Here is an 18,482-nt window from a genome sequence, read left to right as displayed (position 1 = left end):
CATAATTTTATATTATTTACGGCTTATTTTCGATTTTACTTAAAATGGCATATATAACGTTTTTAATACTCACAATTATTTAGACTATTCAGATATTTGAGTAAATATATTTAAACAATAATAACCGCATCTTTACTATTTAGATCATTTGGTCTGCGGAGATATCTGAATACTAGAGCTTTACCCGCAGCTTCGCTCGTGTCATTATTCAGAATTGCTAAGTTGCAATAGCTCTTTCTATTCAATAATTAAGGGTTTTTAATACAAACTTCATCCCCTTTTTGAAGCTGGTGAACCTTAGGGATTAAGTTTTTAAAAATCCTTCCACAGTGCATAACTACTTTACAAAAGGAACCCATATGCAAATTTTCATCAGATATTCTACCGCAAAACAACGGTACTTGGTATTGTTGTGTTCCGGTTTGAAGGGTTGGAAGGTTGAGTGAGCCAGTGTAATTACAGGCACAAGGGACATCTTAATTTCCAAGGTTGGTGGCGCATTGGTGATGTAAACGATGATTAACATTTCTTATAATGCCAATGTCTATGGGCTTTGGTGACAACTTACAATCACGGTAAGAGATTCGTATTCTATAAATATATATATATATATATATTTATAGAATACGAAGGCGGACGTATTTATAATTATATATATATATATATATATATATATAATTATAAATAGATTACATTTGATCGCGACCTTAATTCCGTTAAACCTCCATTTGAATGAATAAAAGTTTGAAAACTCATTGAACTTTCGCATTGTCCGCGATCGCGGCGCACGTAATGTTCAAAAGTTACGTACTCATTTTAAAAGGGCCGGATTTACTCTCAGAAAATCGTAAATATATAACAGTGTTCAGCTGTTAATGTAATAAATAATTATTTATTAATTAATCAATTTATACGTTTATAAGTATGTATAATATAATATATACTTTTTCTATATTATCTTTGTGTAATGTAACTAGCTATCGTTCGATTGCAAAGAAAATATTATACATGTCTCATTGGTGCGAAATCCAATACTTGCCATGGAAATATCTCCAGATTGCAATCAAGCATTTGACATAATCCGTTTTGTGTTTGCGTTACCATACCCATATTTGATCTTAAGAATAGTGAAGCCAAAATTACGCAATACGGTATAGGAATGTATGTATACAAAGAGGCTGTAAGTATCGATTAATATTTATTACAGCGCCAATGACTATGAAGCGGCGGTGACCAATTACCATCTTGTGGGCCAACATTGTTCGTTCGAAATGTATGAATAAATTAGAATGAAACACAAAAAAGATATCACAAGGGAAACTTAAATATTAATTTGATTGAAGTATAAAAGATACAATGCTTAATATTAGCCCTTAGCTTTTCGTATTGAGAAAGTCATGAAAATTTAAGTAAAAAGGCTTTCTTGTTATACAACCTCGCAATAATATGTATTTATAGTAATACCAGTAAATCTTACGTTAACAAATCAATATGACAATTATATTTAAACATACAAGTTTGAAACTTGTATCTCTAAATATAATTTATCCCTAACAGTTACAAGTACTGCGTAATCACAGCCACTTATAACCGCATTATCTTTACGACTACCACAATCAAAGGCGCCGCCGTTGTAAAGGTGGACTAGTTATTATATATCACTGCCAAAATAGTGGCAATGAAAAGGCAGTAGTTTCACAAGACGCCCACTGTCTTGCTCAATTTGTACCGATATCTCCATTGTAATATGATCTGAGCCGTACTTTTGGGTGACTGATTTCGAATCAACGAAAAAATATGACTCGGTGACCACTGAGAAATAGCGCTATATGTTTCTCGCTCTTCTAATATTGTCATCTCGCTTACACAATTTGATATAAAAGTCAATATAAAACAGTTTTTTTTTTTTTATAGAATAGGAAGGTGGACGAGCATATGGGCCACCTGATGGTAAGTGGTCACCAAACGCCCTTAGACATTGGCATTGTAAGAAATGTCAACCATCGCTTATAGCCAATGCGCCACCAACCTTGGGAACTAAGATTTTATGTCCCTTGTGCCTGTAATTACACTGGCTCACTCACCCTTCAAACCGGAACACAACAATATCAAGTATTGCTGTTTTGCGGCAGAATATCTGATGAGTGGGTGGTACCTACCCAGACGAGCTTGCACAAAGCCCTACCACCAGTTCCATATATGTAAATAGAAAAAACGCCTCGCTTTTTAATGTTAATTGAAAGCAGACCTTGCTTTTTAAAAACAAAACGTTAATTCTCTTTTATTCGCTATACCAAAAATAGATTTAATAGTATTGTTTTGAAATAAACATACTTTAATAATATGTATATAAACATATATCGTTTTAAAAAGAACAGATTCGTTTTGTTTATCTTATTACCTTGATTAATATTATAGTTAATTCATTATCGCGCTCCTCCTAACAAACTATTACCCTCGACCCTTAGGGCGGAGCGGTAACCATAAACATCAACCAATGTAGCAACCTACTGGTATTTAGTTAATGAACTCATTATGTATATGAAATTTGTTATCCAGGCATGTATGTATTTATTTATCTAAATTTAATGCGGTAATCCTAGATCTATAGGATTAATACGTCGCTACGTATAGTCGTATAATGTTTCAATAAACACAATATTTTTATTGCAACACGAGACAAGACAAAACGATATAAAATATATCCGATATAACTAAAACGTATTTAGTTACATTCGTGTATAACTTGAGATACCTATTACTATGACAACCGTGATGGCCCGGTGGCTGGCGCACACTTAATCGACAAACACTTGTTCAAACCCGGACAAGCACCACTGTTTTTTTATGTACTTAATTTGTATTTACATCGTGGGGAAACTTGTATTTGTTGGATGAAAATTTAACAAACTTTGGATGAGCGTGTTGAAATAACCATCTTATCAAACGATGAAGCCCAGCTTTGGGACATATGCTGTCACTGACCTCACCTCATTCAGCCTTGCAAATGATAGCCTTAGATTACAAAAGTTTTGTTGATCGTCTGTATTCATTCTAAAAATAATACTTCATTACAAAGTACTTAATACTGAATAAACGTAAATTACGTTCTATTTCATGTTGTTCATAATAATCATTAAAACTTGAACAAAAACCAAACAAAACACTGTAATACAACCTCGAGCTTAAAAGCAAAGTTTATACTTCGAGAAATTAATGACCCGTTTTTTTTATTTCATTGCGTGTAAAATATCGTTTTCTCAATTAGGATCTCGTGTGAAAACGTACTAATACAAATATCATAGTAATATAGAAGAGGAAAAAATGTACAAAAATTAGTACGATAAAGATTTAGAAATTGAATTAATATGTAGAAATACATCAAAAATACATGTATAAATACATAAATATGTTAAACAAAATCAATGACAAATAATAGAAAAATATACAATCGACCAATTAAAATATACTTTGAAGTATTATTTTGCGAGCATTTTAAAATCTTTATTTTACAAGATTAAATTAAAAGAAAATCAGTTTTTCTTGCCCGGGTTTGAACCCACGATCATCGGTTAAGATTCACGCGTTCTTACCACTGGGCCATCTCGGCTTCAGTCAATCAATTCAGTACAGTTGTATTATTATTTATCTTATATTATTTTACTCTCCATGAGATAAAATAAGATACCAATATTAAGTCAATTACAAATACCGAAATAGTTTTTCAATGCTTTTGTTTTACTTATTGTCGACATTTTTGTATTTTTGAAATATATATAGGATTTTATCTTGTAAAGAAAACTAATTATTAATGAGTAACATGTTTTGCGTTTTTTCACATTATCATTGTTGTCGGTGTTATTTTGTTGCTGGATGGATTTACAACGGCGACTCTCATTTTTATTATAAACGAAACTTGGTAAATGTATCTTAATATTTTATTTATTAGAATTACTTTGTATATATAGATATTATACAGTTTTCTTTCCAGAAAATATTATGCGCGGTATTCGGTATTTATTCTTGTCCTGTATTTATGTAAATTATTATTATGTAATATTTACTGGATCTCATCTTACGATAGGTAGAATTATGCTTGCGCAGATTAAGAACCTAATCTTTTTACGCCAATGCCCGTTAGGGTCACAAGGATTAAAAAAATAGTAATAGGTTCTGTCCCGGCAAAATCGAATTGTCGAAACATTCTAGAATCTTCCCACGTCTGACGTGATTTATGATCGCCTGAATATAATAATATCGTCATAGTTGGCTTGTAAATTTATCGATACTATTCATAAACAGGTTTTTGTTCTGTCAATCAGCGATTTTTATGAATGTATATTATGTTTAGTTTAAAATTATAATGATGAATGTATGACAGGATTTTTTATTTAAATATTGTTAGCAGTGAATTCCGGGTATGATGTCGGAATTGTCGGGTTATGAAAATTTAATTAATTGCTTTAAAACGATTACAATTTGATTTATCTGATTTACCGAGGTTACTTTCATAACAATTATAATTATATTTTAATATTAACCACATTACATTTTATAGGTAAATGTGAGTTACACACTTTGTCGTCAAAACTGTACACATTTAATATATGTGAGTAAATTAACCAAGCTAGGCCTAAAATAGGTTCACTTGGTGGTGGGGCAACCCGCATTGGAGCAGCGTGGTGGAATAAGCTCCAAACCTTCTCCTCAAAATGAGGAGAGGAGGCCTTTAGCCCAGCAGTGGGACATTCACAGGCTGTTTCGGTTCGGTTCGGTTCGGTGGTGGGGCATTGTGAAGTTTATCTGGATAGGTACTACCTACTCTAGTATGCTCATACTAGAGTAGGTAGTACCCTAGTAGTAGTAGCTATTCCTTGACTTCCAAAAAGAGACGAAATGGGTAGCGCTGGTTTTTTTGTGGATATTGTGGATACTAATTGTCGTCGGAGAATTGTGTTTTTCTAGCAAGGAAAAAAAAGGTACCACCCATTCATCACATATTCTACCACCAAACAATTAATTATGACTTTTAAAATAAAATAATTATGTTTTTCAACTTTATGTACACACGAATCGTTCTGATTTTATTGTAAACTAAATTAAATCTGAACACAAATTCGAAATGTTCCAAAACCAATGAAACTCAAAGGTAATTCGTTGATACAAATTCGATTACAACATAAAAGAGTATTTAATTAAACAGAAGGTTCCAGAAATGTATGTAACCTATTCATATTAACGTCTGTTCATTGTGACGCGTACACTGTTTCGGTGTTTATTTCAAAATATCTTTAAAACTTTCATCGTTTTGCTTATAATAACAAAATAACATTTAATAAATAACCACTGATGAATGAATGATGCATGAAATTGTCTTTTAAAAAGTCTCGCTTGTTCGACTTGCAAATCATTATAAAAAGTAATTGTTTTTTGTTTGCTTTGTTCCTTACATAATTTATAGTTTTAAGATGGACCATATATGTTTTGTTTAGATAGCAGTTATTGATAAAATTTTTGAAGAATAATAATAGCAGATAAATGATCTTGAAAAGTTTTATAGATATTTTTTATAAACGGTAACCTCTTTTATAATAAATACAAATCGTTATTGTATAAAAAAAACAATGTCTGTCATTGGGTTAATCTGTTATCGAAATAAATAGAACAATTTAGTTATTGCTAAATAATTTACCGAAATTATGTATCACTTCTATATATATAAATAAAATATTAATGCTCGCAAAAATTCTGTCAGTATAGTAAGTACATTTTTACATCGACAACCTTAGCGTAATATTCACTTAAACGAAAAAGTCAAAAGGTCTTATAAAACAATAAAAGTTAAGTGAAGGAACTCTTATATGTTACACTGTTCTCATTTTTCTATTTTCACTTCCGAAAAAAACATAAATTACTTAAAAAACTCACTAAAAATACCATCACCCCGGATCTGAACTTGGAATTTTCTTCTTTCGCAATTACCTAACTCACTTTCATATATATTATGAAATGAAATTAATAATTATTGCAATTGCAAGTGTACGAATAATAATATAACGGATAAAGTATATATTTTCCGAGTAGAAAAATATTAAACCAAATTGGCGCAGTTAGTGACCCTGCATTTAAAGCATACCTGTGGTTGATTTTAAAATGGCAAACACTATTAGTGTCTTTGTACTTGTTAACAATTTTAATAATTACATTCCTAACATACGCATATTTGATATGCTTTTGTAATCGATAAAAACAGTTATTAAATATTAATGTTGGTATATATAATATTAATATCGTTGGTATATTAATATCGTTCTCCAATTCAAATCAAAATATTCTTAATCAAGTACACGACTAAATCTTACACATACTTATGGATCGCCATTTACCACCGATTAGGAATGTTTGCATAACTCCACCGTTTTCATTTCTATTATTTACAAGTTTGTATAGCGTGGGGCGCACGCCAGCCAGGTGGACCGACGACCTTAAGAAGGTGGCGGGCACCAACTGGATGGGGAAGGCGGAGGACAGGGAGCTTTGGCGCACCTTGGGAGAGGCCTATGTTCAGCAGTGGACAACGATTGGCTGTTGATTTGATTTGATTTGATGTGTAGGTTTCAATTTAAAAAAACAATGTTAACAATGAGGTGGTCCTCTTACATGTTTACCATTCATCTATAAATAAATAAAAAATGTTATTGGTTTTCTACTAAACAAAGCTTAAATTTTATTTACAGACAGACAGACAGAGGTTGGCGTGATTGGTAGATATTAGTCTCTCACGCCGAAGGTTGTGGGTTCGATTCCCACCCAGGACAGATATTTGTATGCATGAACATGTCTGTTTGTCCTGAGTCTGGGTGTCATTATCTATATAAGTATGTATTTACAAAAGAAAAATATATGTTGTATATCAGTTGTCTGGTTTCCATAGTAAGCTCTGCTTAGTTTGGGATCAGATGGCCGTGTGTGAATAATGTCCCGGGATATTATTATTATTATTCATATTCTAAGTGATGTGCTGTATTTATTACACTGCTCTCCGCATATTCACTGCTAGCTTGTGGGAAGTATTATGTAACTAGTTAAAACTTCCGGATGCGCCCGTTTGGATAGAATTAATTAACAACTCGACATAATTACTAAGAATATAAAGTATGGGAGCGTGTTCCCCGAATGGTAATAACATATATGTTGGTGTGTAAAAAAACATTGCTATTTTTGTATTTAAAATCGAAATATATTTAATTCAAGTAGACAATAAAGCAATATGTAGAAAATAAGATTAAATTAAACGTAAAGCTACCACCGGGTAAGAATGTATTCTATCGAGAAAAACCGACAAGAAACTTCGTAGTTACTCTTTTACCATCAATTAAATTACATAGTTAAGTTAATTAGTTAATTTAAAACTTATATCCATTGGAGTTCTCTTGTTACTCTATGACATGAAACTATTATAATTAACGGGATTATTTGATCACGTGACTTAAACAAAAACTCTACTAAGAATACCTCAAGCTTAACACCGGTTATATATCTAGGGATAACCAAACGATTGAGTTGAGTTTATTGGGAATTCAAATAACAATTTGAAAAACATAAATATCTTTCATTGTTACTTGGTTGTTAAATAACCAATAAGTAAAAATAATATATAAATAAATATAAATAATAATATATAACAAATGTATCTTATTATATTATATATATTTGATTATCTATTAATGAACTTGATGGGATAACATTAATAAATAAAATAATATATAAAATGAAACCAGAATAAAACTTGATATTGGAATTGTTAGCTATTATAGAAATTATCGCTTTCGAAATTGTCATCTATACAAATAAATAAAATAGAAGTGGCTCTCTGTATTATCTAAGTGCATATTTTAAAGCTGATATGGTTATTCGAAAGCTACCAATAACAAAACTCCCATTTTTATTAATGTAGACTACCGCTGCTATCTATTAATTGAAAGATATATTTTTTATATATAATTTAAATAGGATTTATATACTTCGTACGTTAAAATGGGAGATTTTAAATGATTTTCGTCACAAATTGAATAGTTGATAAAAATATATGTATTTCCAGAACTAATAAAACATGAACTCATGCAGTATGTTAGTTATAAACATTTGTATACCAAGGACAAGTTAGCTCGTGTACAACTATGTATAAGTAAATAACAATGTATTCCGAAAACTGAGCTCACAAGAGCGATGTGAGTACATAAGTTTTGTTAACATTGAATCCGGAGCAGTGTTCCCGTTATTATTTGCGGAGAAATGTCTGCCTTTTGTTGTAACCGAGTATGGTATCGTAATGCCATGGTATCCATCGAGTGTAACTGTACCTGAGTGCCGATCGGATGTTGAACGGAGATAATGATTTTTTTATCGATAACGATCAGAATCGAATCGACATTACGTAATTGAATGTTAATTTTTTATAAGCCCTAGTGAATTGCATTTTTTTTTTAATTTGTATAATACTTTATAAATTATTTATCAATGTTTAATTGAATAAATTTATCAGTCTAACACACAGTAGTAGTACAGTAACGCCTGTTAATGTCCCACTGCTGGGCTAAGGCCTCCTCTCCCTTTTGAGGAGAAGGTATGGAGCCTATTCCACCAAGCTGCTCCAATGCGTGTTAGTAGAATACACATGTGGCATAATTTCAATGAAATTAGACACATTCAGGTTTCCTCAAGTTGTACGAGATGAATTATAAACATAAATTAAGCACATGAAAACTCAGTAGTGCTTGCCCGGGTTTGAACCCACGATCATCGGTTAAGATTCACGCGTTCTAACCACTAGGCCATCTCGTCATAAAGTCTCAACATATACACACAAGTAAGCACAAACATATATACTACACGAAATTACGAAGTGCTATCGAAGATGATAAACGTATTTACGACACGGTTAATAATGCCAGTAACTAATTAGAACGGTTGCAATTTGTTATAAAAAAAAAAACTTATAACATTTTTGGCTGTTATTTTTATGCATTTGAAAACTTTATTAAAAACTGTAAATGAGAGATTATTATAAAAATATAATATGCAGTTATCCATATAAGAAAAACGAATGGAACAAAAAAAAACTATACGATCAAATAACAGTTTCCATCAGACTAGTTCACGATATTCAAAAAACAAATATGACCGCAATAAGAAATGTCAATTTTACATATACTAAGTGTTTTTTTTTCTAACTTTATACATATAGAATATATAAATATAAGTACTATTAATTGGAATTATATGTTACGTTTTGTAAGAATATGCTATGACTAATATGTTTTCGTTTTTAAAAAACATAAGAATAAGTAGATTACGATTGTTATCATTATTTCAATCATAAAGGCTTAATTAACGTTATTAGGGCAAACATATTTCAAATTAATTCTTATCTTAATGCGACACTTTATGTAGAAACAAATCTAAGAAATCACTACATATTATAAAACAAAGTTGCCGCGTCTGTATGTCTGTCTGTACGCGATAAACTCAAAAACTACCAAACTGATTTTGATACGGTTTTCACCAATGGATGGAGTGGTTCATTATGGGTGAAGGTATATTATTTATTATTATTTTTTATATATTAGCTGAAATAACGATGATTGTTGAAGATGTCGGAAAAAATCATGCTGACTGGTCACAATAATACAGAATACAGTCATATACATAATATTATATAATAATAATATAAACATTTTATGTAAGCCTTTAATCAATCCGCGCGAAGCCAGGTTAGCTAGTACTCTATAATGGATAAGTGATTTTTTTTCTTAATGTCATCTGTAAATTGCTTTAATTGGTTAGGGCTTCCAGTAGTCTGTTATCAGATATAGACATAGGATGTGATAACTACAGCTCCTGTCAATCATTAAGCAACTAGAGTACTTATCTCATCTGTGCATTTCCGCACTAACCAGTTGTTCGAGTAACGCCATCCTAAAGTAATTACGATAGAATTCTACGCGCCATTTATTATTAATAAGTTAACTTAAAGCGGTTTATATTTCTCGTATCTACTTATATTATAATATTATATACTTAACCCTTCTCTAAAACGCGCTGCATCTTCTGGTATAAGTTTTAACTATATTGGTTTAGTACTTTTTTCAATAAGGCATTAAAAAAAAAAATAAGGACACTTCCTCATTTATTAGTGTCGATATATTTTATATTACTCGAAACTAAAATTAAAAAAAAAAACGATGCTCTCATAACTCGTTTCGAAGTTGAATGACGTATAAAGACCACCTTGAAACGTCTACGTAATGAATTCAACAAAAATCTAGGAAATATTTTGGCTGACTGCCATTTAATTACGCTACCCTCAAAAAGAATCCGCCGAGAACGTAACTGCGCACTTTTAAAGAATGACCTAATTAACAACCAGCGAAATGAACAGCCGTATACATCTCGAACTATTTACGCCGCCGCGGTCTTTCAGTTACAACTTTGATATGCACGGCTTATAATCCCTTTGATGTGCCGCATGATATGCACTCGCGTTGGCTTGTTAACAATTTGTTTAAATATCGGTCAGAGAATGGCCTGATGCTAACGAGTATCGCTACGTGAATAGTTAGTCGTATGTGGGACCGTTTAACTGATATAATAATGTCCATTCGAACTGGATGAACTGCTCGCACCAGTGACGAGTACTTGAAGGGCAAGTTGTTGAGAGTCGGTAGTAAGAAAACATAATAATAATTAATATATATCTATAGTAATATTATAAATACGCAAGTAACTCTGTATGTCTGTTATGGTTTCATGAATTTCAATTTTGATGAAATTTGGTATGAAGCAAGCTCGAACCTCAAATAAACATCCAAGACATACAGACATAAGTTATTTATTTTATATTAACCATTTCCCCCTAATACGGGAATAACAAGAATAAAATTAAAGAACACTAATAGTACAAAAAAAATCCACGGAGAAAGGAATAGTTTTATAAATCTCTTGCTCCAAACTGCAAGTTTTTAACTACCGTCCTGTAAATTTGTACCTCGTAACAAGATAATTTAGAATTGTTTCGCGGAAAATTGAATCTTAACCGATGATCGTGAGTTCAAACCCGGGCAAGCACCTCTGAATTTTCATGTGCTTAATTTGTGATTATAATTCATCTCGTGCTTTACGGTGAAGGAAAACATCGTGAGGAAACCTGCATGTGTCTAATTTCACTGAAATTCTGCCACATGTGAATTCTACCAACCCGCATTGGAGCAGCGTGGTGGAATAAGCTCCAAACCTTTTCCTCAAAAAGAGGAGAGGAGGCCTTTAGCCCAGCAGTGGGACATTCACAGGCTGTTACGGTTACGGTCGCGGAAAATTAAACGTTTGATAAATATTATTTGATTCTTTGATTGAATAATACTTAAAATTCTTACACAAGCTTTAAAAAATGCTTAAACACGTATCAAACTTCGTAAAAAAATGTAATTTTAATATTTGTCTTGAAACAAAGGCAACAATAAACAATATAGCTACGATCAGTTAACGGACTTAACGGCTTACTTAATTCACTTACACGCGTCAAATCGAGTCACGCATGACACTAAATTTTTCGATACGTGAATCATGTTCCGCTTTCACTACACAGATTATTATTTACTAAATATGAGAAAGTCATAAGATAAATAAAACACTAATTAACAATCTCTTCTAGACTTTTAACCAGAAAACATAAAATATTTAAAAAAACAGATATTTTCATCCGACGATGATTATAGTTGTTCATTTCTAAAGATAAGATTTATCTCGTAGTGTTTGCGAAATAGGACCGAATATGTGTCAAAAGTAACGTCGATAAAAATTGTGATATAATCGATTTGGTAAGCTTTTAAGATAGTAATAAGTGTTATGTTTCTCTTATTTTATCTGTTTTTTTTTTTGCGAAGATTGTGAAATACTCTTGCACATTCTTAGGGCTGATATCAATGTGACAACTAATCAATCAGCTGACCAATGTTCTACTTCAAAATTATGCTTCGTTTGCTCGTTATTTTGTTGACCTGAATAGGTATTAATTTGTAAAAATCTAATGACCCACTTTTATCGTTATCTATCAATCGCTCCTAAATGCCGATACCTTATATTATGAACATTTTAAAAGTGTTTAACACTTAACATCTTTGTGTAAATTGTAGAGTGAAATGATTACATAGAAGATAAAAATTGCTATTTATCTATTTTATTATCATAACATTTCGTAACCTTTAAAATATTTTTTACTATTTTAAATACAACAAGATCTTTAACTGATATTAGTAAATTTTCCTTTAAATATTTAATTCGCTTCACCTCAATTTTGTATATAGAGAAAATAGCTAATTGCAATTTCTTAGTACGTTAAGAATCGTAGTCCCAATAAACATTTCTTTATGACATACATTTATTTATACTCCTCAACTACTAGTGTCCAATCGAATTCTCCACTGTGTAAATCTTAAATTTTACTTAATCAATATAAAAAATCCTCCTTTTAAAAAGTTTGCAAACAGCAACATAAAAAATACGCTTAAATGTATTATAAATTTAATTTATAATATATATTGGAACATAATTGTTTGTTTTTGTGAGTAATCAAGGTTTATTTTTTATTATTACTGGCCTGTTGAGTTATACCAATAAAAATGTTTCAATAATACTCGACTATCAAGTTGGCTCGAACGCAGCAGCAGTTTGTCCGCTGCGCCGTCAACTCCGCTCAAGCCGCACATCAATTACTGAGCCATGCTCGGTATAAATTGATCGCTTCCCCGCTATTTCAAATACTCTAGCTCTATTCTTTGAACATATATAAATATTGATAAATTTTATGTTCTTGTAACTATTAGCGCTTGTAATTATTAGATTAGCGCTTTAACATTGAAAAAAATATCGAATATGGATTTGTGATGTGATTTTAGATAGACGTGTCAATCTCTCTACATCTGTCTCTCTCGCTCTCTTTCTCTCCAATGAGTAGGATATACAACTCGACGTGGTACTTTAACGCGTATTTATAATTATACCAATAAGAAATGTACTTGTTCGTTTTAAAAACTTAATATTCATCTTATATGTTATGTAGATATATAAATAAATGGAAATCAATTTAACTGATTATTCAAATTTAAAATATACTGTGGTAACTGGGCCGCATGTTGTGTCGTATGCGGCCCATATTATTCTACCAATAAAATATCGTTTCTATATAATCATCACTTACTTTGTCCCGTTTTTAAGGGTTGAATGAACCAGTGTAACTATGATACAATACCCCAAGAGACCTTCATAGCTTCTTAGTTCCCTCTGTTGCGCATTCGTGATGTAACGAAAGGTTAATAGTTCTTACAGGATCAATGTTTATGGGCGGTAGTGACTTTCCATCAACTGGCGATCTATTAAAAATGTATTCATTTTAAATTTGTGAAGTTCTTAATTTTAATTTTACTATAAATAATAATAATATTTATATTAGCTGTTACTTAGTTGTATGTAACCTTCTCCTCAAATAACCCAGCAGAGGGACATTTACAGGCTTTTACTGTACTGTTACTAGAGTTGTATGGGATGGATGCCGTGGTTTCCTGTATCTGAGCACATAGACTTATAACTCGCATGATTTATTTAAAGTTTGTCATGTATTGAAAATCCTTTTCAAATAAAAAATAAAAAATTATACCTAGTGTGTCAGTAAATATATTTCAATTTTAAAGTTATGAAATATAATTCTATTCGTAAATAGAAAATACTAATATACCTGGATATCTGGTTAGCCCCAGAGACGAGATATCAATCATCTGACCCAGTGACATGGTACTCGAAGACGTCACGTCTATTGTATGCAAACGACTCTATTTAATCATCTCGGTGATATGCCCACGATAATACAGTTATACATAGAGCCTACTCTACAAAATATTTAAAAAAAAAAAGCCGAGATGGCCTAGTGGTAAGAACGCGTGAATCTTAACCGATGATCGTGGGTTCAAACCCGGACAAGCACCACTGAATATTCATGTGCTTAATTTGCGTTTATAATTCATCTCGCGCTTGACGCTGAAGGAAAACATCGTGAGGAAACCTGCATGTGCCTAATTTCATTGAAATTCTGCCACATGTGTATTCTACCAACCCGCATTGGAACAGCATGGTGGAATAAGCTCCAAACCTTCTCCTCAAAAGGGAGAAAAGGCCTTAGCTCAACAGTGGGACATTAACAGGCTGTTACTGTTATTATAAAAAAAATTAGTGTCAAGATACTCACGAGAATTGATGTGTACACATGTGACGTCATGTACCGATCTCACGCACACATTACCACACAATAACAAATCTTACGCTGACGTCATCTGACGTTCGAACTCTCAGTTAACCCCTACCATGTACCGAGCACTAAACACGTCAAAAATACATTTCCTATTTGTTAAAAGTTAAAAATAAGTTACGCTAACTGAGGCGTAAATGTACGTATGTAAGCCAGCCGTGGCATTCTCGTAAGAACTCAATTCGTAGTAAACCCGTAAAATATTGCAATCCAACATACGGTGATACGCTATTTTAATGCGTGTCAATGCGCCACCAAAATTGGGAACTAAAATGTTATGTTCCTTGTACCTGTAGCTACACTAGCTCACTCGCCCTCAAAACCGAAACACAACGATACAAATAATTGCTATTTGGCGATAGAATATATGACGAGTGGGTGATACCTACTCAGATGGTTCAGCACAACGCCCAGGCAAAGTACTTGGTAGTAAGTATACTACCAAGTACTTTGCCTGAGTCCTTAAAATGTTGTAATTACTATAGTCACTTTCTGAAATTTCACAATCAGTTTTGAGTTAATACTTACAATATGTATCAAGTAAATATGTAAAATAATAAAATAAATGCATTATATTTAATGCTCTAAGTAAATACAAATGCTGTAAATAATAAGATTTTTATCATCTTTTATTGTAGAAAGTGTAAGTATATTTTCACTAAAATATAACCGTAACGTAATAATATATTAAAATTCTAAGTCAATATTAATATCACATGAGATTTATTCAATATCAGGTATAAGTGCTTACAGGCTACATAACAGCCTGCATACCTATGAGTGTTCGAAAAACAATATTTTATACATCTAACCATATGAAATTATAAGACCATAAATTTTGTTATGTTTTGAAAATATATATTATCATCATATTATGCAAAGATATAGTAAAATTATAAAGTGAGTTAATGAAATATATATCAAGTACATATTCGGAAGAGCTAATTTATCTCGTCCAACGATCATAAAGCATGACGCAGAACAAACGAGAAAAACACGCGGAAATGCCAAACATGGCGCGTGGCCCGACGCCTTATACGGTCATCGCAAAAACCTTTCTATACGCACTACATTTATTGAAAACAATTTCTCGCTATGAAAACCCATATTTCATAGTCACGGCTATCTTTCACTTCAACGACCTATGTCTTACAGCTCCACCCACAGAACAATAGACGAACAACTTAGTATGGAATGCAACGTCCAACTTATTATTTGAGAAATATTTTAAATTATACCTTTTATTTCCATTTAAAAGAAAACAAAACATTATTCAATTATAAATAAAAAAAAAATGAAACCATATCAAAGTATTCGTGTCCTTGACTAAAATAAAGCAAATTCTATTATTTTAATATGTCATGTATTAAAAAAATTGCAATAACATTTATGAATACATCTACTTCTAATTCCTGAAACGTGGGTTAAAGCCAATTTGAGTAATTTAGCTTTCATCTGAACTCTTATTGATCGCCTATTGCGTCATTGGCGACTGTGATCAGATCAGAAACTGGAGTTAACAAACGAATAATATTATTAATTGCGCTCATACTTGTATAGATTTTACATTCAGTAAACATATACCCAAAATTTGGTCATAAATAGTGTTATTTAGAACTCTATTTATAAGACACAGTACTTAGACTACTTCTTATAACCGTGCGATCCCTTTATCTTTTCGCCGCTTCCTACTATAACTCCAGTGAACAGAGTTGTTAGCTGCCTCTGCTATATATCATAGCTGTTAATCTCGGTGTTTGCTCCATTATAAAATAAACAGTGGCTTTAGACTTGTTCTATGCACGTAATGGCGTAGTACAACTGTCATCACAAGTGCTATAATATACTATATTATTAGTGCAATGAAAGTAAAACAAAATCCATATAGTCTGATTTAAATGAAAAAGAAAATTTAAGATTTGAGTTTATAATTTAATCTAAATTAACATAAATTTTATTTCCACTTAGAAGAAGATTTGATCATAATTAAAAAAGTACATGTATTGTATAAAATTATAAATCTAAATACAATTCCAAATATATTCATAATCAATTGATATTCAATAAATAAATTAATAATAATGCTGTACCAAATCTGGATTTTAATCCAGTAAATTGATAATTTGTAACATTACAACACGCCCACTATTGATGCTAATTAATGCAAAACGAACGCAGCTTAGAGTACAAAAACATTGCCACATTTATTATATCTTGTAAACAGCAGCTTAGCAGCTCTGACCAATAAATTACTAACTAGAACACCGTTAAGTTTTATGTCATTGTCACAGCGTTATCTTAAAACGACTCATACGTTGAAATTGTCTAATTAATAACCATATTATAGTTTTGATTTCTCGTTATAAATCTTTAACGGTCAGTCATTTATTATCTGCATTGAAACTGGAGCTACGTTTGACATACATCGCTCTGGACATTGTTATATAGATAAGCGAGACCGAAAACGCTCGAAACAATCTGAAAAATGGTTTACTAGCGTTTTATCGAACTGAATAAATATACAAAATATTATTAAATAAACAGCCAAGCTGACAGCTGTCAAATTTACCAAATCATATTCTAAATACATGTATATTTAGATTATGATTTTTATATTTCCAATAAATATATACTCTTATACTCTTTTTATAATAAACTAGACTTGCCGTGGGCGGAGGTTTTAGGTCCTATGTCTTTATCTGTACCTCCGACAAGGTATATGTAAAATTTCATGATGATTGGTTGAGTAATTAAGACGTTTATGCGTAACAAACAAACAAACTCACTTTCTCATTTATATCATATTTCAATTTTATCTGTGGAATACAACGAAATGATTTTATGTAAAATTCGTTTCTTTTCATATTAGTGTGTGAATTATTAGATTTTCATCACGTATGTAACCGTATTTTTCGAAAATATTTAAATCACTAATGGCAACACTTCTCGATGCAAACAAATAACCAGAAATGTTGCATTCATTGCAGCACGCTCATCCGTAGCTCGTCTCGCGACCGTCAATCGCATCTCAAAATGATCTTGATAGACGGTTCTTTAAGTCGTTGCCTGCTACTTGTCTATAGCAATTATTTCAATCGGATCAATAATTGGTTTTATTATTAAAAAAATGCATCAATGGTTTGCTATTTAACATAAACATTCAATAGAAATGAATGCCATATAATAAATATTTTATGACTATCTGTAACAGTATTTTAAAGATACATGAGTATTCTAATATTATACGTTATAGCTACGATTGTGTATTTGTATGTGATTCGTTTAAATCGACTTTACGACTTTCGTTTCAGAGTGTACTTTTAATTGGTTAACGATTATCCAAAAGATTTATAGCTGAAAACGCTTGCTTAGTGGTGTGTTAACTTCTTGTAAAGGCGTAATCTTGATTAATAATACTTTGCTGACATAACTATTTTGTGCGAAAATCCAAATAATGAATGAATGTATACAAAATGTTGTAATATTTACCCATTGACCATTAACAGATTATAGTAATCCAAAAGCTATTATTTATTTAGGTTGCCAACAAGACACACAATAATACAACATTCAGTTTAAAAACAAAACAAACATTTGGGGAAATACAGATACAAATGTTATAGAAAAATTGTAATTTAACTTTTAAACTACACAATTTAAATAACACTTTTTATTTCCAGGAATTGAAAGAGAGCTTCAACTATGGTCTGTTCTGCCCGCCGGTCAACGGCAAGGCCGGCAAGTTCCTGGATGAGGAACGTCGTCTGGGTGACTATCCCTTTAACGGACCTGTTGGATACCTGGAGGTGAGCGACCAGTTGCCTTTTCCATCGTTTTTTTTTATTTGGGTATTGATATCATTCTAAAAATCTAAAACATTATAATTATCTAATACACGCAGCAAAAAGACTTATGCAATATGTTATCTGTACATTGGGTATGTTATGTATATAGAATTCCATAATATAAAATAATATTATTAATATTATAAAACAATGACTGATGTTGAATAGTAAAATATCTTAGTAAAATATTACTTTTCGTGCAATATAATTCTTAGACGTTTGTTTAATTTATTAGCAAAAAAACTTGAAATTAGTTTTTTATAAAAACAAATTACTTCCGG

The 18,482-nt window shown here is 31.5% G+C and overlaps 1 protein-coding gene across 3 annotated transcripts in view; it reads left to right on the top strand.

The window, feature by feature from the left end:
- Window positions 1–18,482, top strand: part of LOC126768122 (protein shank) — a 195,331-nt gene that overhangs the window by 157,152 nt on the left and 19,697 nt on the right. For all 3 annotated transcript variants that reach the window (XM_050486034.1, XM_050486037.1, XM_050486036.1), the window contains one exon: window positions 18,037–18,162. In XM_050486034.1, coding sequence (XP_050341991.1) covers window positions 18,037–18,162 — 126 coding nt within the window. The remainder of the gene's footprint in view (window positions 1–18,036; window positions 18,163–18,482) is intronic.

Source organism: Nymphalis io, chromosome 4 (genome assembly GCF_905147045.1).
Source record: "Nymphalis io chromosome 4, ilAglIoxx1.1, whole genome shotgun sequence".
NCBI lineage: Eukaryota > Metazoa > Arthropoda > Insecta > Lepidoptera > Nymphalidae > Nymphalis > Nymphalis io.
The sequence above is the reverse complement of the archived record's forward strand: the minus strand, read 5'-3'. Positions and strand labels throughout refer to the sequence as shown.